The 22,312-nt window shown below is 39.0% G+C and overlaps 1 protein-coding gene across 8 annotated transcripts in view; it reads left to right on the top strand.

The window, feature by feature from the left end:
* Positions 1–17,742, top strand: part of LOC134875211 (MAP7 domain-containing protein 1-like) — a 36,793-nt gene extending 19,051 nt beyond the window's left edge. For 2 of the 8 annotated variants that reach the window (XM_063899682.1, XM_063899678.1), the window contains 14 exons: positions 1,266–1,429; positions 2,479–2,587; positions 3,809–3,913; positions 8,003–8,122; positions 8,729–8,850; positions 9,967–10,109; positions 10,928–11,166; positions 11,977–12,427; positions 12,826–12,985; positions 15,449–15,553; positions 15,663–15,713; positions 15,802–15,856; positions 15,940–16,251; positions 17,181–17,742. In XM_063899682.1, coding sequence (XP_063755752.1) covers positions 1,266–1,429; positions 2,479–2,587; positions 3,809–3,913; positions 8,003–8,122; positions 8,729–8,850; positions 9,967–10,109; positions 10,928–11,166; positions 11,977–12,427; positions 12,826–12,985; positions 15,449–15,553; positions 15,663–15,713; positions 15,802–15,856; positions 15,940–16,238 — 2,123 coding nt within the window. In that variant the 3' untranslated portion in view covers positions 16,239–16,251; positions 17,181–17,742. The remainder of the gene's footprint in view (positions 1–1,265; positions 1,430–2,478; positions 2,588–3,808; positions 3,914–8,002; positions 8,123–8,728; positions 8,851–9,966; positions 10,110–10,927; positions 11,167–11,976; positions 12,428–12,825; positions 12,986–15,448; positions 15,554–15,662; positions 15,714–15,801; positions 15,857–15,939; positions 16,252–17,180) is intronic. The other 6 variants (XM_063899685.1, XM_063899684.1, XM_063899681.1 and 3 more) reach the window with 5 other exon arrangements.
* Positions 17,743–22,312: the final 4,570 nt, after the last annotated feature.

The raw sequence follows: 22,312 nt of genomic DNA, 5'->3' as shown, positions 1-22,312 counted from the left end.
CGCAGTACTAAGTTCACTAAGACTTATATGTAATGCCTTCTAACTCCCAGCAATATAAGGTAATATTGAATCATGCCATGCTATTACTTTTGTTTTATCCAGCATGTAACCAACCTTCATCATCATCCAACCCTACACAGTGCCGACAATATGTTATATAAAGACAGTAGAGTATATGCAGGGAGTTTAATTCACAAGGATTGATTGCTGTTTAATTGTTCCTCCAATAAATGAACCAAGCAGCGTATGTGCAAAGATTAGCAGGCGTCTGCCGGAGGGAGCTGTAACACACAGCAGGACACTTCTGCTTATTTACTGTTATCAGGATTGTAGTGTAATGAACACAGTAGCTTCCATCTGCTTCAACCATTCAGTTCAAGATTCAAGAGATGGTTGAAACTCTTTTTTCCACTAGGTATAACTATACATACTGTATTCACATAGACTGTCATCAAATACATTCTTGTTGTTCCTTTAGCACATGGCTGTACTTAAGTCTCAGGTGAACCATGACTAAAAGAAACGTTTCAGTAGCTATTCAAGAGATTGCTGATGAATTTTGTTCTGATATTCAGGGTCTCCAGAAGCTGAATATCATGAGCCTAGCACTTCCCTGAATCTCCTGTAGCACCAACATTTTGATTCATCTAATTAAAATAACTCCACATTTACCAGACGGATTTTCACAAAAGTTGATAGAGACATTCATGGTTCTCAGAGAATGGATCTCCCAAATTTGTATCAGTTTTGTGGGTATAAATGACATTTCCAGACAAATACTGGATGGATTGCCATGAAATGTGTGTTAAACACCTATGTGTATGAACAAATATCTCCAAAACTAACATCATCCCATGAGCCACAGCTACAGCTACAGTTTGTGTTTTTTGCTCATTGGCAGCATGCTAAAAACACCAATGTAAAAATGATTAACAGTAAATTAACATCAGGATCATAACTTGCATCCTTCTGAGCATGCCTTAAAGAGCCACAAAGGCCATTCTAAACAGCAAATCAGAACCATACCATATAGAAAACATGTTTTATTATCAGCTTCTGTAGATTAAGAGATTGACATTACATAAAGAAATAGCAAAGGCTTTGCTTACAAATCACTTTTAGGATAACCTTCAAATTAAAAGAAAGAACTCAAATAGGATGTCCTCTTTATCAACCTTTTTTCCAACTTTCCCATATAGCTGTTTCTCTATCTCCTCTTAATTTCTGTCCAAATGTTAACCCCTCTCTATGTGGTCACCCTGCAGCTACAAAGAAGGCCCAGTGGCTGGAGAAAGAGGATAAGGCCCGACGTCTGAGGGAGAGCCAGCTGGAGGATCGCAGGAGAAAACTAGAGGAGCAGAGGCTGAAGACTGAGAAACGCAGAGCTCTGCTGGAGGAGAAACAGAGACAGAAACTAGAAAAGAACAAGGTGAGATAATGCAGCAGTTTGTGAGGCTCAAACCATTGGAACCATGATTTTACAATGGTACAATTATGAACAAATTCTTGGTTTTCCCCTTATTGCTATTTTTAAAGCTTGGTTAAAGCTTCTTTTAAAGTAATAACACTGAGTTACTATCGAACATATCTAACCATAAATATACCGTCAATTTCCCGGATGCTTGACCACTCATGTATTTCTCATTCTGATGACAGACCTGTGTATTTCATTGCAAGAGAGAGAGAAGGGAGCAGTGCTCTCCAAAGTATTTAGTGTTAATTGAAGTCGGGGTGGAAAATTCTAATCTAGGCCAGTATTTATTTAAGCTGAAAATTGGCTGTGTCCAGGATTTGGTCCAATCCTGAATGTCAGTTATAATGTCAAGTATTGGCAGCATACAGTTGTCTAGGGTTCATAACTGCAGATTTTGTTAGTGGTTGTAATTTGAATTAAAAATCTTTGTTATCATAAGTGGTTGCAAACTTTTTGGCCTCTTTTTGACCTCTTTAAAGAAACATCTTCCTGTGACTCCTCATCAAAACTTACATATGCTTATGATGAGTCGTGAGTATTTTCTTCCAAAAACGGTTATCTTCCCTTCTAATTGCAGATTTTAAGAAATTCTTAAAGGGGGTTATTTGTTACATGCGCTATATGAGAAAATCAATACCCCTCTTTTGTATGGAGTTACAGCTAGCATGCTATTAACCTAGCTTAGAATGAAGACTACTTGGAGTTGGAAACAGAGCATATTCTGTGCCAAACTTTGAACATCCACATACAAACGTTTCTAAAGCTTGTTATTGAACAAGGTATAGATATAGATTAGTTAAAATGTGTTTGTTCCAAAACCGAAATGTTAAGAAGTCAAATTATGAACTATATATTGGGCTACAACAGCAAAGCTAATCTAGCTAACTCCTTCGCTATTTTAAGATAGCTCTCAAACTTCGTCTTTTGTTATTGTTTTAAATTAGGTTTAGAGAATAAAATATTGTGCGTTAAAACTATTGTTTGTTACTTATTGTTCTCTCCAGGAGAGATATGAGTCTGCTATCAAGAGGTCGACTAAGAAGACGTGGGCCGAGATCCGTCAGCAGAGATGGTCCTGGGCGGGCGGACTCAACCAGACTTCCCGCAGAGAAAGTGAGTTTTAAATCAGCCATAATCACACAGACACTAAAACACAATTACAGGAATATATATAAAGGATGCATATCACATCCTCACTGTAACTCAAGCCTTCCTGTTGAGCACCGCTGCACAGACTGTGACTCACTCGTCCCACTGATGCAATGTAAGGAAATAACTTCTGAAGGGCTTGCTGTCATGAGGGCGGGACCAGAGGCAGATGACCCCACTGAGTAATTTAAACCTTTGTAATTCCTCAGTGAATGTGAATGGAACTAGGAAGCTGCCTTGAATTCATTAGAATAGCAGTGCGAAGAGTGTTTTCTCAGAGAGCTGTGAGTGTATTTCCCCTTTTCAAACATGTGACGAGATGGATCTGTGACACCGAGGCCAAGACAATTTTCTCTCATTAAAAGTGTGAAAGATAGTGAATGTGTGTGAGAAGTGTGTGTGTGAGATATTTAACGCAGATTATTTTTTTGTAGCTGAAAGAAAGGTGGATCTTTAATGGGGATTGGACTATAAAGGATTGGGATAAAAAGACACCCATAATAATTGATAATTGCTTGCGGTTAATTCTCTCTATGTAATCATCAATATCCTCACGAGTGACTTTTAAAACTTGGGTAGCTCAATAACATGGTAGAGAAATAAAAAAACAGCTTAATTTAAAGGAAAGAGGAATGGTCATGTAGGAATGAACCAAGTCCCAAAATGCTTGTTTGTTTTACCCTTAATTTATGCAGATGGAATGTTTGTTTTAGGATTATTTATGGTTCTTGATTTTCAGTGAAACGGTTGTTCTCTAAAAAAATATTACACAATTACACAAATATTTTTACACAAATATTATGTCAACAGAATTGGACGTATAGTGTTTTCACATTTACATTTTTTTATTTGAAGTATGACTAGTATAATGTTGTAAATCCCTTTTCTTTTGGCCAGGATAATCGTGACATGGAATATTCCTGTCGTCCCATGCCTTGTCTTAATGTGTTTTCTAACTATACCACACCCTTCCCACGCTTTCCTCAAATTTCCTCCCAATTTCCTCCCCAACGTTTGAATTCAGAATAATCTCCTCCTTAATGTTAATGAGAGCCTCACTAGGGAGAATTGTCCCTGATCTCCTGCTGATCCACTGCAAGGGGAGTCGGCAGCCCTCGGCTGGGTTCGCCTGCACTCCGCCCGCCTTGTGAACAGTTGTTGTCTGTTGCGTTCTCTCCGGTGCAGGCAGATGCTCGGCCTCCACGGTCAACTTGCCGAGACAGGTGGACCCTGTCATTAACAACAGGCTGTCCAAGTCCTCTGCCACGCTCTGGAACTCCCCCAACAGAAGTAAGGACGACCCGACGTCAATGTCCACCAGGCTTCCCTCCCTAATCATCCCCCCTTCACCTTCCCCACCTCCTCTCACCCTACTCTGGTTTTTGGTTTTCTTCTTTTATGATTATAACTGTCGTCTCTGGTGGCCTGCCTGCCTGCCTGTGCTTGGTGACTGGTCATTACTCCCTCCTGTTGTCACGCTCAAGGTCCCGTTTGCATCGTGATTTTTTGATTTCAGTTGGTGGTTGTTATTGATTTTGAGTCTCCTGCATTTTTGATCAACTTCCCTTTCACCTCGACATCACTGAGCCACATTTTTTGATTGTATTTTTTAAAAGTTTATAAGTTCACATCTTGTCTCGACACACTATTTATTGGTTGTCCCCTTCCAGTTTAATGTTGGTGGTTTGGTGTGTTGGTGGTATTGGTGGTGGATATTATCTTGGTGTGACTGTTGCAAATGCAAGTAGGGCAATCATGCACATGTATTGTATTATAATTTATGTGTTATTTCTTCTAAATGTATAGGGTCATTCCATTGAACATTTTATTAGTTACTGATACTGCTGGCTCCAAGACAAAAATAAATTGCTCATTTCTTTCCTATAACGTAAAAACATTTGTTGAACACAATCCTTCTTTATATAATTACAAGATTACTTTAATGTTGTTGTGACATTTTTCTTGTTATTACAAAAAAAATTAACATACATTTTCTTATCCAAGCATAGTAAGTTAGTGTTGATATAAGAAACATGTGTACAGCCATGCTAACAATGGCTCCTTAGCTTATTGCTAACATCAGCATGCTGACATACTAACAATAACAATGCAAACATGCTGATTGTCAGCAGCTATAATGTCTTAGTTTAGCATGTTAGCATGCTATTAGCATGTTAGCATGCTAATATTAGCCAAGAGTATATCACTTGTGCTGAACACCAGTCACTGTAAAGAAAAACATTTTTTTTCTTACCTTTGTCAAGTAGGTTATGTTTTGAGATTTGGTTTGTTTGTCTGTTTGTTGGGTTGATTAGTTTGTCAGCATTAGGAAAACCCCTTTAATATTTGAGCAGATAGAATCAGTATTTTTCACATGCAAATTGCCGTAATGGAGGTCTGCGCTCTCAAAGAGGAAATTGTTGTTACTTCTTTCAAAATGTACATGGTTTTTGCTCTTCGTTATAAGGTAATAATATTACATATCCGTCAAATGATTCAATTAAAAGTGAAAATACATTTTACACTTAACCATGAATGTAAACCTCATGCTTGATATAAGCTTGTGTTCACTTGATAAAAAGTGAATACAAGTAAAAAATGTCAAAACAGCATAAAAAATATCATGTTATGAGTTGATTTTATTTTGTTGTGGTGTCAGCAACATGATGCTCTAATATGACAAACATTTAAGATTAACTTGTTGTATCAAACTAATTTCATCAGACTCCTCTGAGTTGCCACATGAACATAAGCAGCAATGTCTTCATTTCAGATTGGTCTCGCCTCATAACATTGTGTCATTACTGATCGTATCACCCACAGTGCAATCAGCAGCTCTGCTCCCGGCTACCATTGCCATAATACAGATTCCGATTTCCTCCTCTGTAATCACTAATAATACAGATACTCGGATACTGCGGAAACAATTCCGGAGTAGAATCACATTTGAGTCAATGTCAGAGCTTGTGTCCCTGGCCTTAGGAGATGCTCAATGTGGTGCTTGTGCTGGTGGGGGGGTTATGTTTATAGATCTAGGCATCAATCTACCTCGCCGATCACCAGGCAGCAGCTCAGCCTCCTCTTGCCGCATTGGAGAAAAGGAAAAGATGCGGAGGAGGGGAAGACACTGTTGCCTAGCAACGGGAAGTAGTTAGGTTATCAGTTAGTCATAAAGCATGTGGGGAGAATGATCTATCCATCGTACAGCAGGGGTGACTGTTGCATAAGATAGAGCAGTATATGATATGAGGATTGCTTTTTGAATAGGCAATCCTTAAGATCCCACCTTAATCACTCATCGAGTGCCATAATACCGGGGTTGGTAGAAGAAACTTTTGTGGTTTTAATGAATAAGTCAGGCAATAATTTCATCATTCTGTGAGCAGTCGTGAACTGATTTTGTGCTGCACTGTGAAAGAAAGAAACAGCTTATTGGCAAACATGTGGCATCTCCTTTGATTACTTTATTATAGAACAGTTAACTGCTTTTATTGTGAAGCTGCAGCAGTATGAATATCATTATCATTATGTGATAGACAGTGGAAAACACATTTACTTTATACATTTAAAATCTAGAATATTAATGTCATACAAACCGCGCAAAAAAAAAAAAAACAGTCCTGGCAGCATTGCTTTTGTGATTGCACTATTACCATGTGTATGTGTTTACAGCTGTCAGGCAGGGTGGTAAACTACAATAACAGAGAAGAATCTGAAGTGCTAGACATAGTGGAGTTGTCATAAAAATACATCTTTGTAAAGCACGTTGTCAGTTTTTGTTATGAGAGACAGGAAAACCGGACTGTTTTCATAATACATTATGTCTCGTGTTCAGATGGAGCAATCTTTGTTCATCTGTATTTTGTCGTCTTCTGTGTGCTCACAGTGTTTCTTTGTTGTTGTCTGTATTAACGGAGCAGTACGGAACAGTAAATAAACAAAACCTATATGAAGTCACTTCATAGAGTCTTTGCCAAGTGATAGTGCTAAGCTAAGCTACATTTTTAAAATAAAGTAGAGATGAGGTAAAATAAATGGCATAAAATGGAAATGACACATTCAAATTTCTAAAGGTCTAAAATTGAAATTATTTTAAGAACAATGATTCCAACGTTTCTTCCTTAGTTTCAGTTGCTGTTTCAGAGATTTGAATGTCATCTATGTGCTATTTGGTTTAAAGAGTCTCTAAACCTGAACTATCACTCTCACTTTGCAAGTGTCTTGTGCTTAAACCAAATCATACAAAGGCAGTTTGTCTCACAAGACTCATTTGATTCTGCTGGAATCAACTTTATCCTTGGACATAAAGTTTGCTTCACTCATGAGTGAGTGACTTATTGGAGTGTGTGTTTTCACTCGTCATTACAACATGTGATTGTATCCTACTGCTGTGCGACGTCCTACATGCTGGGTGTACATCACATGACACTCGAAAACAGATAGATTCAGATGGTAAAATAACATAATGGGGCTAATGCTGAACTGACAGGAAGTTTGCACTGCATTGGGAGTGATTATGGTCAAATAAACAGGCCTGCTGGCTTTTGACATGACTTTTGAGTGTTAAGTTATGAAAATTAACTCTGGTTTTGATCTTTTGTGTGTCCTAATGTCTTGTACTGTGTGGCTAAATTTCAGTCATTCATCTTGTATGATTTCTCTGTTTGTGAGAGTCGATGATTGGCAGACTGGAGTTTCAGTTATAGGTTATTTCAGACTTTCTGATAACAGCACTCACCAAAATAATTGTTGAGATCTGGAAAAAACCTCCAAGTGGGAATAGATAATAAGAAATCATTTCAAAAGGGTTTGTTATTTCCTGTGTTATAAGTGAAAGACAATTAGCAATCGTACATTTTTCTTTGTGTTAAGTCTGATTAAGTGGTAGCTTGTATGTCTGTATTATTGTTCCCTTGGTAGCTCATTGGACAAATGTTTAGCTAGGCAACCCAGATCTTAATAGATCATTTTGTTAGTATAATTTTATCAATCTTTTTTAATGTGATTTCCTCAGACTTACCAATTTCATCTTCCTACTTTGGATAATTTCAGGTGATGAGGAATTCATGTTTCCAGCACCTCATGATTGTAGCGTAAACTCCACTCTGCACCAAACTGTGATGAGTGTGTGTGTGTGTGTGTGTGTGTGTGTGTGTGTGTGTGTGTGTGTGTGTGCGTGTGCGTGCGTGCGTGCGTGCGTGCGTGCGTTGTGTGAAGGAAGAAAGACAGGATGTGCTGCTGTGTCATAAGTCAGGAGCGGTACACCTACTGCAGAGTAAGTTTGGTCACCTGTGCAGCAGATAGGAGGGTGTATTGGTGGTGAGTACCTGTGTGTAGCTCCGTCAGTAACCCGACACTGACGGCGCCCTCTTGTGTCAGCCCGCAGCCTGCGTCTGAGCCCGTGGGAGAGCCGGATCGTGGAGCGGCTCATGACGCCGACGCTGTCCTTCCTGGCCCGCAGCCGCAGCGCCGCCACCCTCCTCAACAGCAGCGACTCTCGTGAGTGTGAAACCCCTTCTAAATGTTTGTAACCATTCTCCCTTCTCTCACTGTAGTGTGCAGGGAGGGAAGAATGATAAAACTGTAATGTTCACTAACATAAAACAAATAAAACATAATTGGCATATTTCAATGTTTTCAATTCCCTTTTACTCTTTATCTCTACGTATTCATCTTTGTATTTGTAAATATGTGGTAATATTTGATTTGATTGAAAATCAGTTAATCTGTCAATTATTGGTAAATAGATGGTAAATCCATTGAGTTGGTGCCTGAGGGCCCATGGTGTCTTTGCTTTGTTAAAGAATAAACTAAAATAGGCACAATTGGATAATAATAAAGTAATAGATGATTGAACCTTAAGTAAAATCAATAAAACAGCATTAAAAAACTATAAAATAAGTCATAGCCTGTTAAGATATACTTACCTTGTCCATCAGCTAAATTGAGTTAGTGTCTCTCAGCATGTTGTGAGGCTTTGTGTCATCACTCTGCATGGTGTATGTGTTTTTTGTCTGTGTCCGTGGGGCTGCTGATAATTGGCCCTGCTGCTGCTCTCTGCATGTTCACAAGTTACTTAGACTCTCATCACCATCTCCCATTCAGCCTCCGCCAGCCCGCTCAACGCCTCCCATCACCACCCGCACCAGAACGCCGAGCGCTGGAGGCTCTCCTCCGCCAGCACTCCGGACATCACCCAGCGCCAACGCCGGCGAAACTCCACACCGGTAAGCACACATAATGATTCTCATATAACCAAACCTTCTGTACATATATTTCCAGTTTTTGCAGTGGCTTAAATAAACATTGGATAAACATTTAACAGTTTGGTTTCGTGCTGTTATTCATCATCTTTCATGCTACACAAGCAGACATTGAACATCATCACTGAAAATAATAGAAATACAATGTCACATGTTTGATTAATTAAATATAATATAGAAACTTAGAAACAGTCACTCCTTTATCAACCATTTTTCCAATGAATGTAATGTGAAATGTGTCGTTTATGGTGACAAATTCTCAGAGAATTATGGCATTTGTGGACCTTTGGGCTCAGTGTTTTTGTTTTATTCACAAGGCTGCTGTTTTTATTACAAAAGTTCTAAAAACCCTGCAGACAGACTCAGTTGAACATAATAGAGGATTTAGCAGCTTAGGAGGCAAATATTTCTCTCAGGAGTTATTCAGGGCAAAAACAGAGCTAGAGTCAATACTGGACTTAAATCATGTTGAAAGACTCCAAATAATGATTATGCTGCTCTGTGTTTGCTGCAGTGACATGTTTGCAAATTCAGACAATATTATGTGTGAAAACCTGATTGTTGAAGTGCTTCTCCCATGGCATTCCAGTCAAAGTATGAGGACCAGAGATGACAGCCTTTTAACCATTTATTTCAAAGACTGCATCAAACAGTCACTTGGTGAGGAGAGCACATGTGAATCAGCATGCTGCTTCAGACACAGGAAAGAGACCAAGCAGGGCTGGTTCAGGCCTTAAATGGGTTCAGGTTTGTCCTCATAGGTGGAAGCTAAGCCCCGCTTCCCACAAAGCCATATAGGCAGTATGGTTTCAGCATTATGTAATAAATATAGTGTTTTACAGCTCTGTTAGAACAATCATTTTAATGAACCCTAAATTCCAAAAATGGGCAAAATATATACATTTTCAAGCCTAGTTTGAGGTCTGTTGTTTTTGCTTGTTTTTTATAATCCGATTTGTTTGATTTAGAATGTTAGAGCTTCCAAAACATTTTCATTTAGTGATACTGACATTTTACTAATCCTCTTTATCTGAAATATATTTTAAACAGTAACTTATTTGTGTTACGTCTGTCTTCAAGTTGGACAAAAAGAAGAAAGAGAAGAAAGACAAGGAGAGGGAAAATGAAAAGGAAAAGAGCTCTCTCACAAAAGACAAAGTGCCGAAGAAGAGACAGACGCCATCGCCCACCACAACCTCCCAGAGATCCAGGCCAGCGAGCAGGTATCACACAAACCGCTTTGTGCCAAACCCTTTGTTGTTGAATTAATATACGGTATATTGAGCAATGATCAGAAGCTTACTGTTTGTGTTGAGTTTGGCGTCAACATTTCTGTCTATTTTGATCATGCTAGCCCGTTCATTACGCTCAGATGCATACAGTGTAAGAAAGATGCAACCAATTTGTATGCCATTTATCTTTTATAAACACTACTATTTGCAGGATGGATAGCGATGACAGAGATTCAATTATTTTTTAATTTGACCCTCGGTGGAAAAAATGGTTGATGCAATAAAAATACAACGTAAATCAAATAATCTGCCTTTTGCATCACCACAACTACAGCTCTTACATCTTCCCTTTAGCATGAACATATCCCAGAAAGCTGCCTTTTGTTTTAAAATGAACATTGATTGGCTTTGTATATTATACAGGTTCTGGTTGTTGCATAATGCGACCCTAGAACATTTGCTTTTTAGCCTTATGACATAATGCTAGCCCTTGTGAAGCATTTATATTGCTTCCTGCCATGTCAGTTAAAGTCCAAGTTGCTATGACGTAACTCCTAAAAGCAGACAGAAATTGGTTTTCCTGACGGATGCACAGAGGGGGAAAAAGGATGGCTCCCTGCCTCCCCTCCTCTCAGGTTACTCTCCTCTGCAGCCGCAGAATCATGTTTCAGATGGAGACACTCATATCTTCCACATGACCTAGTTATGAGCTTTATGCAGTGCACTGGAACTTAGTTACCTTTTCCTTCACTGCGATGAACTGTCTTTCCTAGCTGATGTTTTACTTCCATCTCCTCTCTCCTCATCAGCACCCCGAAGCCCAAAACCAGACCTCCATCACCCGCCGCCCCCAAAAGTCGGCCCCTGTCCCCCATGGTGCCGGCAGCACCCTCTAAGTCCCCGACGGGCAAGAAGACCCCGCCACCTGGCACCAAGACCCGACCTAAACGGGCCCAGACGCCTGCCAGGGTGTCCCAGACGGTCACGGCAGTCACAGTGGAAACAAGCCAGGAACCCCAGAAGCCTGACACTCCAGAGGAGAAAAAGAGTGAGTGTGGTTACCATAGAGACCAAAGTTAGATTCAAGGTGACCTAGAGTTTTTGGCCGACATCCAAAATTTAACAAAACCTGTGATTACTGCAGAGTGTGTGCCAGGTTCTTACTGTACCTGTGGTCTGAGGGCATATTCTCAATTTTATTGAGACTTTTATTTGATCTTTTATAGCTGAAAATTTCAGCTCTGCAATGAGCACTGTGCAAAGAGATCATTTAGCCTCAAAGATGCAAAGTTGATTTATGAAAAAATTCTCTTTTGCTTTCCTCATGAAAATTAATTATTTTAGTGCATGAAATGGATTAACCAAAGTCCTAGGCTCACAAAATAGTGAAGTTTATGAATAAAACTGTAACTAAATGCATAATTTTCTTAAATTAAATTTAAATTTTTCAGTAGAGGAGGTTAGTCACTCTACTTTTGAGACAGAGGGAATGAGATAACATGGGAGAAATCACTTTGAGCTAGGTATATCCATCTTCATAGGATATCTTAAAATTAGATATCATTACAAAACCAAAACAAATATTGAGTGTACATAAGAAATACAACTTACACTCACCGTTACTGAGGTTGAACACTGTCAAACCACCAGCAGACTGCTTAAGCCACAGATCGAACATTTTCTCATTTTAAATGAAATACTCCACAGTTTGTACTCGGAAACATTGAAAACTGTTCACACCTCTCTCTGAAAACTCTTATATGAATTACAACTTAAAACTCTCTTGGTAAACCCGATGTTTTTTTCCTTGCTATTGTGTATTTAGAAACATAATCAGCTCCTCTCTCCTCTCTGACAGACACCAGTACTGTTCCTGCCATCGTGGTGTCCTCTGAACCAGTCACACCTCCTTCCTTCAGCCCTGCCGTGGCTTCAGAAGCTTCTCTACCTAATCCCAACGTAGAGGCTGCCCCAGCTGCTCCTCCTGCTGCAGCCCCTACCAGTAATCCTGCTCCTTCTGCAGCACCATCCACTACCCCAGCAGCCTCCACCAGTAATCCTGCCACTTCTGCAGCACCATCCCCTGCCCCTGCAGCCTCCACCATTAATCCTGCTCCTGCTGCAGCCCCTACCACAGCACCTGCTGCCCCTGTGGCCTCCACCACCCCGACTGCACCCACCAGCAGGCCGTCAGCCGGCACCAACAACCCGCAGGAGGCTGCTCGTGTCCTGGCAGAGAAACGCAGGCAAGCCCGAGAGCAACGGGAGAGGGACGAGCTGGAACGTGTGGAGCAGGAGAACAGGAACAGGTCGGCGTCAATGTCAATACAAAACACCGTGTTATTCATCAAATAATAAGGTTTATAGAGAGTATGATAGTGTGGTTAAGAATGTATGACTTTTCAGGGTATTATTTTGACAAAATAACAGGAACACCTTACAGCATGATGTAACCAAACACAAGGTCCTGCAATTGTATTTCATCACATTGTAAGGTTATTCTCCCTTCTTACCTTGGTGCAAAACTATATTTTGGCAGCGATTACATGGATGATTTGTATAATAACTGCTCCATCTTAAACCAAATAATGAAAATACAAACAAAACTAATGAGGATAATTCATGCATTTATTTATACATTCTCAAAAATGTGAAGGTTTATAACCCCACAAACCACTGATCTCTATTTAACACTTTCACTTTTTAGGATCCTGCGGGAGGAGGAAAGGAAGCACAGAGACGAGGAGGCTCGATTCATGGCAGAGCAGCAGCGCCTGAGGGACAACGCCCAGCGCGCCGAGGAGGAGAAGGAGGCGCAGGAGAAAGCCAAAGCTGAGCAGGAGGAGAATGAGAAGCAGCAAAGACAGGTCAGAGACTCAACGCTTGTTCTTGCCTTTTTTATTTACTTTAAAAAGGTGGTTGTCTTGGGCAACCACTTCCTTTGATTAAGTGACCATGTTGAAAGGAGGAGAGGGGATGACACTCGTCATGTGACCAGGTCCTCGGCATGGGGACCGGGTTACAGTACATGGGCCGCCAGTTCTAGCATCTGAGCTGTACGTTCTAAACTTTTTAAACAATTGTTGTCGGAAAACTACTTCAGTGGCTGCTCCAATTTGTTTCTCACAAGTCCAGGAGAAAGGGGAACAGGAGAGTGAAAGTTTAATCAAAGGTTTTATATCGCACCATTATAGATTTGATGCATGTCATCCAATCAAAAACTTCTTATAGTCTAAAATTGGGCTATTAGAAAACAAAGATTTATTTACGTAGCATTTTATTACTAAACTTTTGTATCCATGGGCACTTAAATCTGCCCACGGCAAGTTTATTTTAATAGCACATTTCAATAACAAGGTACTTCCGTGCTTTATAAAAAAACCTTACAAGTTTAGAAAAAGTGCAAACAAACATACACAAACACTCTTTAAAGAGCCAAGAAAAGGAAAAAAAAGACAGTTATAAAATACATTAATTCCGTGCTGTGAAAGATTTTTATAGGTATTTATTTTATTTAATAAAAGGCTTTAAACAGGAAAGTCTTCTGAGTGGGAGTTGCAGCAGACCTCTACTCTTCTGGGAGTTTGTTCCAAAAAATTAAGCATTAAAACAAAACACTTCTTTTCACTTAGTAATCAGACACACTGAACCCAACACTTCAGCATTGAGGCCCAGTATCACTTCCTGTTAACTCTAAATACTGTATGCATAGAAAAGCCTCTAATTTTCCATTAACCATTATGAATCCCTGCGATCCCCCACATCCAGTAAGCCCATTTTACCATCTGGGCAGATTAAAGCACTCGAGGATGCCTCAGCTGTCGAGGGGGTTAGATACTGTACGCCAGCCCAAACATCACTCGCCCCCTGACCGCTGACGGTCTGGCATCTGGGCAGATTAAAGCAGGAGAGAGAGTGCTGCTGTCACGGACTGTTCGTGAGCCGGTCCGAGGGCCCTTGTGTGCCCGGGCAGATGCCAGCTGGTGACCTCCATAATGGTGATGAGCAGAGGCTGAGGGGGGCATTGTGATCGAGGAGAATGTGACAGGCCTGTGTCTCTGTTGATAGTCGGATAAGCAGCGTCAGTGTGCCTCAAACACTCAGCCACGCTCCACTCCCCTTCTCCTCTTCAATCGGACCATTGTTCCACTCTGACAGCTCCACACTACAACGGCCTCATAATTTTGAGAGCTTGAGTATGGCACTCACTGTAAAGGAAACTGAAAATGAGCATGCATGGTTTAGATTTGTGTCGTTAAAAACGAAATTGCTGCAGTTTAAAGTCAGGGTGCAGCAGATTTAGGAAAAAACTGCCGTATGCAACAGCTGACAGATGTGAGTTATGCACACATCATTATTTCTGTTTTCGTTGCGCACTTCTGTTGGCTTGCTGTTGAATCTAAATACCCAGTGTGGCATGTAATGGAGGTACTTAGATAATATCAACTCAGGCCTGAGGGCTGCAGGACAGACTGAGTGTGTGCTGCCTCCTGCTGGTTAAAAGGGTTTTTCATTACACAACTCGAACAAAATAGAAACCACAGTGGTAGAGAAAGTACACATATCTTTAAATTATATAAGTGCACATTTTACGCTGTGAAAATAGTACAGTCAAAGTCTTGAATTCAAAAGCATATTTAATTAAAACAAGCAAGTATAATTAGCATTATGCACTTGTAGTGGAGCAAGAGGTCCAATATTTGCCTCTGATAACTTAAAATGGATATACTCAAGTAAAATACAGGTACTCGAACTTGTTCTTAAGTAATGTAGTTGACTTAGTATTATGTAACATTTCAGCACTGACTATGGCAGAAGGGATAAAACTCATTGTGAAGAAGTTAGAAGCTTCTAATCACTTCGGGAATGTCATTGGTCTGGCAAATAACAATAGAGTAAAACTGGTCTGTGGCCACCCTATAGTTAAAAAGAAAAGTATTACAGATACAACTTTAATTGATACTCAATATATATCTCAATCCACATAAATAATTAATGATATATCAGTCAAGCACACAAAGGATTTAAAACTATTAGCGAAAAATATTTCTTGCTGCAGGAAATGTAAAGGGGGAAATAGGACTACCTGCACATTTGCACTAAGCACGGTTTTTCAATTTAACTATCGTTAGACAATTGGGCGAGTGTCAATTGCTTTGTTTTTTTTCTCTGTATTCTCAGTTTACGCAAGGGTATCTGCGGTGTGTAACAGAACATGTTCATGAAATTCAATTGCTCCCAACTCTCTGGTGAAGCAGGTTTCAATAAAAAATGACAGACATCAGTTCATTTAAAGTCTTACGTGCAACATTTCTGTTTCCTTTCTCCAGAGAGAGGAGGCTGAAGCCAAGACCCGCGAGGAGGCCGAGCGTCAGCGCCTGGAGAGGGAGAAACACTTCCAGAAAGAAGAGCAGGAGCGACTGGAGAGGAAGAAGGTGAGGAGGAAAGGAGAAAAAATTACTTTTCAGAAAGTTAACACTAGCTTTTATGCCATTACTTCCTCCCTCTTAAAAAACAACTGACCTCTTTGTCTGATCTGCACAGCGCCTTGACGAGATCATGAAGAGGACTCGGAAAAGTGATGCAGGAGAGAAGGTCAGTGTGATGTCTCTTTTACAAAGAAGACACTAACATTCTTCTTGGCTTTTTAAAACAGATGTCTTTTTGTTCTTTATCTTCACAGAAGGAGGTCAAAGCTTCTCCACAGGTCAACGGACAGGTCACAGATCCCAGTAAGGGTAATTAAGTGTCACATCATCAAATTACAGAAATACAGTCTAAAAATCAAATTTATTTACTCATTATTCATATCTTTCTGCAGCAGCTGGGAACCTGCAGAGTCCCGGTGCAGCTGTCCTCAGCCCGGCTCAAAGTGCTCCCACTGCTGTTGTCAACGGCGTCCAGCCCGCCGCCCATCAGAACGGCCTCTCAGCTAATGGACAGGCGGCCGACTTTGAGCAGATCATCCAGCTGAACAACGGAGCTAACCCGACGCAGAGCGGGCTAGTGGGTGAGCCCATGCTGGCGTTTGAGGGCGGAGAGCCCTTCCTGATGAAAACAGGCCCCATGAAGCCTCAGCATGTCGCAGGTACAGTGAAGACTCAGCAGCTGAGACTGTGAGGATACAGCCAAGGTTTGTGTCCTGGTGCTGAATTCATCCCTACAAAGTATACAGTTAACTGTGTAGAAGGACATAATGACACGTTGAATCCTACATCAGTATGTCTTATATAGTAATAACATGAATCCTAATCACAGTTTATAGTAGTTAGAAAGTAAAAAAGTATATTACAGCCATCCTCAGGGGGAATTATTTCCTGGTGTTTGTTCAAGAGGATATTAAAGATGATTTCAAAATCGTGTTTGTTCACCTAATCTAATTTTGTGTAAGAAATAAGACTCAAGCCTGGGTGAAATTGACATTAGATAATATAGAACTTTTTCGACGTCAAATGAAATGCTCATGGAAGAGATAACACCAAGACAATAAATTCAATTAAATTCAATGTTAATTTAATTTAATGTTACAGTTATAAGAAATAATACTAACTCCAGTGTCTAATAGAATAACAATAAAAATAAAGGTAGTCTAATCAAATATCCCCCTTGGTAGAAAATAGAATATGCTTTTCAATACCAAATTGTATGATATGAGTATATAATAAATGGAAATCAGATAAGGAATTTTTGTTTTGATAATAATTTTTATTCATTTGCATGAAGTGGTAAATAATCAAGGTGGCATATAAATTCTTGAGGGATTCAAGATGTGGGGGTTTAGGGAACACTTTTTGATCATTAAAGCATGTAAATATGTCACAGTAGAGGCACAACATACAAATATGAAGCCGAAAGTGAGCATAATAGGCCCTCTTAAATGTATTCATGTTTATAGGTGTGTTCAAAAGTGTTTAGCTTAATGTGTGTGACCCCCAGGAAGAATAACCTATGCTAAAGCTAATGGAATGCTAATTGTGTAATATAGAAACAGTGCTTTTAAAGCCGACTGGAATAGGAATGTGAACTTTTCCCCTGTTTCCACTTGTGTCGTTCTCTCTGCAGAGGTCCTGTGAGTCCCCACACATCTCCATGGAGACGCGCCTTATGTCTCTGCTTGAGCTATGAGATTCATGCCATACCACAGCAGCTGATAGAAAAAAAAAAGTTGTGTGCCAAACAAACAATGAACTGCGCTGAATTCACATTTTACAGTATCTGCAGCAAGAGGACAAGAGGAGCTTCTCATCTGAAAATATAAAAACATGCAAGTATTCTCTGTCTTCACCGCGTTTTAATGTCAAATGTCACATGCAGAGTTTATGGTGCACCTTAAAGATGACAGACTGTGTAACAAATTTTAGAAAATACAGTATAAGACTCTGGAAATACATAATATTTGACAATGGTTGTTATTATTACCGTCGTTACGATACTGTTATTGTTATCTTAAGTTGAACAGTGTGTGCGTGTGTGTGTGTTTGTTGTTTTGTCTTGAATTACTGAGTTATTTAACATGGAGCATTGTAAGGACTGTCCACAGACAGTGTATGTAAATGTATAATGAGCCTGGCTGCCTAGGCCTCCTGTTACAGGGGATCTGTGAAATAAAGCTTTATGAAAGGGAGCGGGCTCCGTGTTTGTCTATCTGCATTTATATTGATTATTATTAAGAGAAGACATTAGATAACAAAATGTTCCAACGTCCTAATGGGGTATTGCAGATTTTGTACTAAAAAACAGTTTTTAGAGCTGCGAAAAGGGTGAAAATGGCTAAGGAGAATTTTGATTTTGTGAGGAAACAAGACATAATACAGATAAAAAACATGTTATTATACATCATTCATTAAACAAATTTAGAAGAAAATACAGGTACTTATGCTGAGTAGTTCTCTACTCTGCCACTGTCAACAGCATGTCAGTGAAATGCTGTCTTATATCAGTATTAGGTGCTGGTTGTTCATCTGCATTACTGACTAAGATGTTCAGAGGAACCAGAGGGTGGCAGCACTGAGGATTTCAGGGAAAGGTAAATGTTATTGCACCTATGAACCCTGCTACCAGACATTTTTAAAACCACTGTAGATAATCTGTTGCATCATGAGGGGTTGTACTGCTGGAATATATAAATATTTCAAAGGGTTCATACAGTTAGAAGATTTGACATGAATGAAAGAAAAGAACAATGCTTTGAGCAGCAGAGATCGATTCCTGACTTTTTAACTTGTAAACATAAAGCTTGAGAAACAGTGCATCCTACATCTCGCAATAAGATCTATCCATTAGATCGCCCTGACGCCTAATATTACAGCAAGATTTTTTTTTTCAGACTTGATAAGACAACGCCACGATATCAGAGGAAAATAACTTCTCATTATCCAATTGATGACTAAATATAACATTTAGTTTGTGAAATAAATTACGTTTTCTTGATTAAGACCATTAAACTCACTCAAAATGGCTTGTTTTAAATAGAAATCTGAATACAGTTCACAAGTTAATATTTATTAGTTTTATAATGGTATTGTTGTTATTATTCTTAAATGTTTTTCAAAACATACTGGGAAAATAAATTGAGAAATTAACAGACAACTTAGAGCCACTGCACTCAAAATTAATTATCTGAAAAGTCTGCACTTTTGGAAGTTTTTGTTGAATTATTATGAAGGACTTTCAATTTGATAAATCATACTTCCTGTAGTTATAAGAGATAGCTGGGTGCCCTAATTAAAATAACTAATATAATAAGAGATTTACTTTGAGCCACAAGGGACTGAAAATATCTGTGTTTCATTTATGAGACCTTCAACAGTGCAGGGTGACAAAATGTACTCTCTTGAAATTGGATTTTATGTATGAGAATCAAAATGGACTTTATTTCAACAGAGTGACTGTGTTCTGTGTTTGTTTGACTGTGGCTTTATGTGGCACAGAGCAGAGAACTGACCCCAGACAGCCAAGAGGTAAAGTCCAGCCCAGAGATCAAAAGACTGAGCATGAGATGTGCTCTCCATTTGCTATGATGTTCTCTAGCAATCAAATATTAGAAGCCTTGTGGCCGCTCTGGTTTTCTCTTCAGCTCTAGGTCGTCAAACAGTTTCTGTGCTGTAGCAGCCGGTCAGCTTGGGTCACAGGAGCGCTGACATATCGAATGTCTAACAAAATACACTGGAGCCTGTTTCAATGAAACCAAGCACAGATGTGATTCTGGACAGAAACCCGGAGGGGAGAACATGGTTACTATATCTGTTTGCTTCGGTTTGGATGGTGACTTTGCATTTAGAAAGCCTACTCACCAAACAATGCTGCAAATAAAAGAGTCCATGCTCTGAATAATGAGACCCCATTGACTTCTATTCCTCTGCAACTCATGGTTCTTTTCAGGTTGTGATTGCTTTGTGATTAGTGGGTACTTACATTCTAACACTGCATGTAAAACCAATTAATAGCTCAATGTTTACACAGTCTGGAGGAGAGGGTAATAGTTTGCGAAAAAAACGAAACAAATTAAATTTCTGAATTTAAGAGCTATAAACTTGGATACATTTGAAGTTTTAAGTGATAAACTTGCAAGTAAAAAAAATCAAAAGTTTTACTGTGATTGAAATAAAAAAGTCTAAAATATTGGTTATTGTTTGTTTTTGGGAAACCACATTGCAATACTTTTCAAAGTCAGATCAACCTCTTTCTTGTACATTTGTGGATTTCTTTGGGATACATTTATGAATATAATCTTGTAATACATTTTTTCTCTAAATAACCATCATCTAGTTTCCTGGCAAAACAGATTCAATTCTGCTTTCTCCAATTTCTAATCAGTTCATGTGGTTTATAGCCAATACAACATATAATCCAAATAATAAATGCATGCAAATTGGGATAATGCATCTAAGGCTACACTGAAAAAACTGAAACGTTGACTTTAATTAAATTTATAATGTCAACAGATTCCACATAACTTTATTAGGTTAGTTGAAAGCAAAAATATTAAGTTGAACCTATTTTTTTTTTGCTTTCAATTGACCTAATTACAGATTAAGTTTTTTTAAGTGTGGTTGTGTTGAAATTAAAAGCACACAAGTTATTTTTGTAAACAGTAATATTAATAGGAACACATTCATACAAAATAGGCTATATATCATAATGTATTGAGGCAAAGGTATGGCATCAATAATCCTTGGTTTCTATACCGGTTAGCCAGGTTTCAGTCTTCTGTATCTAATCTGTGATGAGTACTGTAACCTATTGTGAACCACACACTGTCTGGGTGGGACTAAAGTAAACAGAGAAGGCTAACTGACAGCTGCTAAGAATAAACACGGTTAGAAGTTCTGTATAGCTGCCGTAAATATATTCAGTTAGAAGCATGTTGTATTGTTTGTAACCCTGTAGGAGAGTAGGCTGGAGTTTACATTGTTTGAGGCTGTTATCTCATTTCCCACATTGACCCTGTTGGTGTAGAGATATCAACCTGTCAAAACAGCCTTTGTGTCTCTGTGAATGCCTGAGCCTGAAGTGTGGAACATAGCACAGGACTATTTATGTGCAATATATAAACATAAATATGCCATTATCAGTGCAATATTACCTGGCTGCTATATCTCCTTCAGGATGTGTATTTTGTAAATTGTGTGTTTTTCTATATCTTCTTTCTTTTGTAAAGCTGTCTTTGGCTCTGTTGCTGCTGTAGCAAATTTAAATTTCCCCTCTGTGGGACGAATAAAGGGATTCTGATTCTGACTACAGCAAAAAGCAACGGGGTACACATTTCAACCTGCCCATCCTTTACATGACAAAATGAATGAGAGCATTAAATGATGTTAAACCTTTAATCTATAGTCATCAAATATAACTTCTTTACTTTCTCTTAAATCAACTGTGGGCATGTTAATGGGAGCATACACACTGTAAGTCAGAAATGATCCCTTCAAACAACGCTTCCAGAGAGTCAACTATTTATATTCGAGATGTGATTTCACCAAGTGGTTGTCAGACAGTTGGGTTCTTAACCGCCATCCCTGAGGTTGCTTCTTCACTTGTTTCTACAAATGAGGAAGCAAGGAGACGTCTCACTCTTCTCTCCTCACTCTCACTCTCCCTAGCAAGGTGAGCCTCTCCTTTTCTCCCTTTTATATGTTTTGTGCAGCGATGTTTTTAGCATTGCTGAGCTCTACTTGCTCTATGAAAGTATTCTTTGTAATTTGAGATGTAGGCGTCAATGTATTTTGTTCTGTAAAGGATATGCAAACTTCAAACAAAGTAACAGAGGGTAGTAGACAAGAAGTACTGAAACGAGTGAGAATTAAAATAAGGGATTAAACTAATAAAATATGAATAAAACATAAAACAAGCCATAGTTGATTGTAACTAAGTAAATAAACTACAGTAGTGCTGGATTTAAATACAGTTTTCAGGTACATTTACTTGACTAATTATTTCCAAATAATAGAAAGGTAATATATTTCTTATAATGAAGTAAAAAGATGAAGAAACATTTACATCATGTTATAAAAACTGAATCATATACAATAACATTGTATTATAATACGATGAGAACTTTGATTTTTTAGTATTTTAATAAGATTTTGTTGATAATACTTCTCAAAATGTACTTAAATTACACTTAAAAATATATTTCTTGTCATTAAATCAAAATAATATTTTAGATTTCGGTTTCTTTTGATAATTTTTGATTCTCTTTGCTCTATTTTGAATGATGACACATCCTCCACAAGCTTCACTGTGTGGCCACAATCCCTTAATCTGAATGACTTTGATTTTCCTTTCATCCGTGACCTCACTGGGCAGAGTTGTCCTCTGCCCCTTGGAATTCAAAACTCCAGCGAGACCATTTACAGCTCGTAAAGTGAGTGACAGACAAGGAGCCATGTCTGCTCTCACATTGTGGCCAAAGGAGAGATTTGCAAGGTTAATTTTAACTTTGGAACAGCAAAGTGCCCAACACCTGTGCCGCAAAGGGAAAATGACAGTGAATAGGAACTGTTTGCATATCTTTGTCGAAGGTCAACGAGGAGTGACTTGATCACTGCGTGCCGTGAGGAGTTGTAAAAATTCAAACCAGGTCTATTACTCAGGCTATGGACTAGATGACAGGTTATTATCGTGCAGAACGAAGGACAGATAGTTGCTTTAAGGCTTAGCTGCTACTTCTGTCAGTGCTTGAACGGTGATGACAG

This window comes from Eleginops maclovinus, chromosome 13, assembly GCF_036324505.1.
Source record: "Eleginops maclovinus isolate JMC-PN-2008 ecotype Puerto Natales chromosome 13, JC_Emac_rtc_rv5, whole genome shotgun sequence".
Lineage (NCBI taxonomy): Eukaryota > Metazoa > Chordata > Actinopteri > Perciformes > Eleginopidae > Eleginops > Eleginops maclovinus.
The sequence above is the reverse complement of the archived record's forward strand: the minus strand, read 5'-3'. Positions and strand labels throughout refer to the sequence as shown.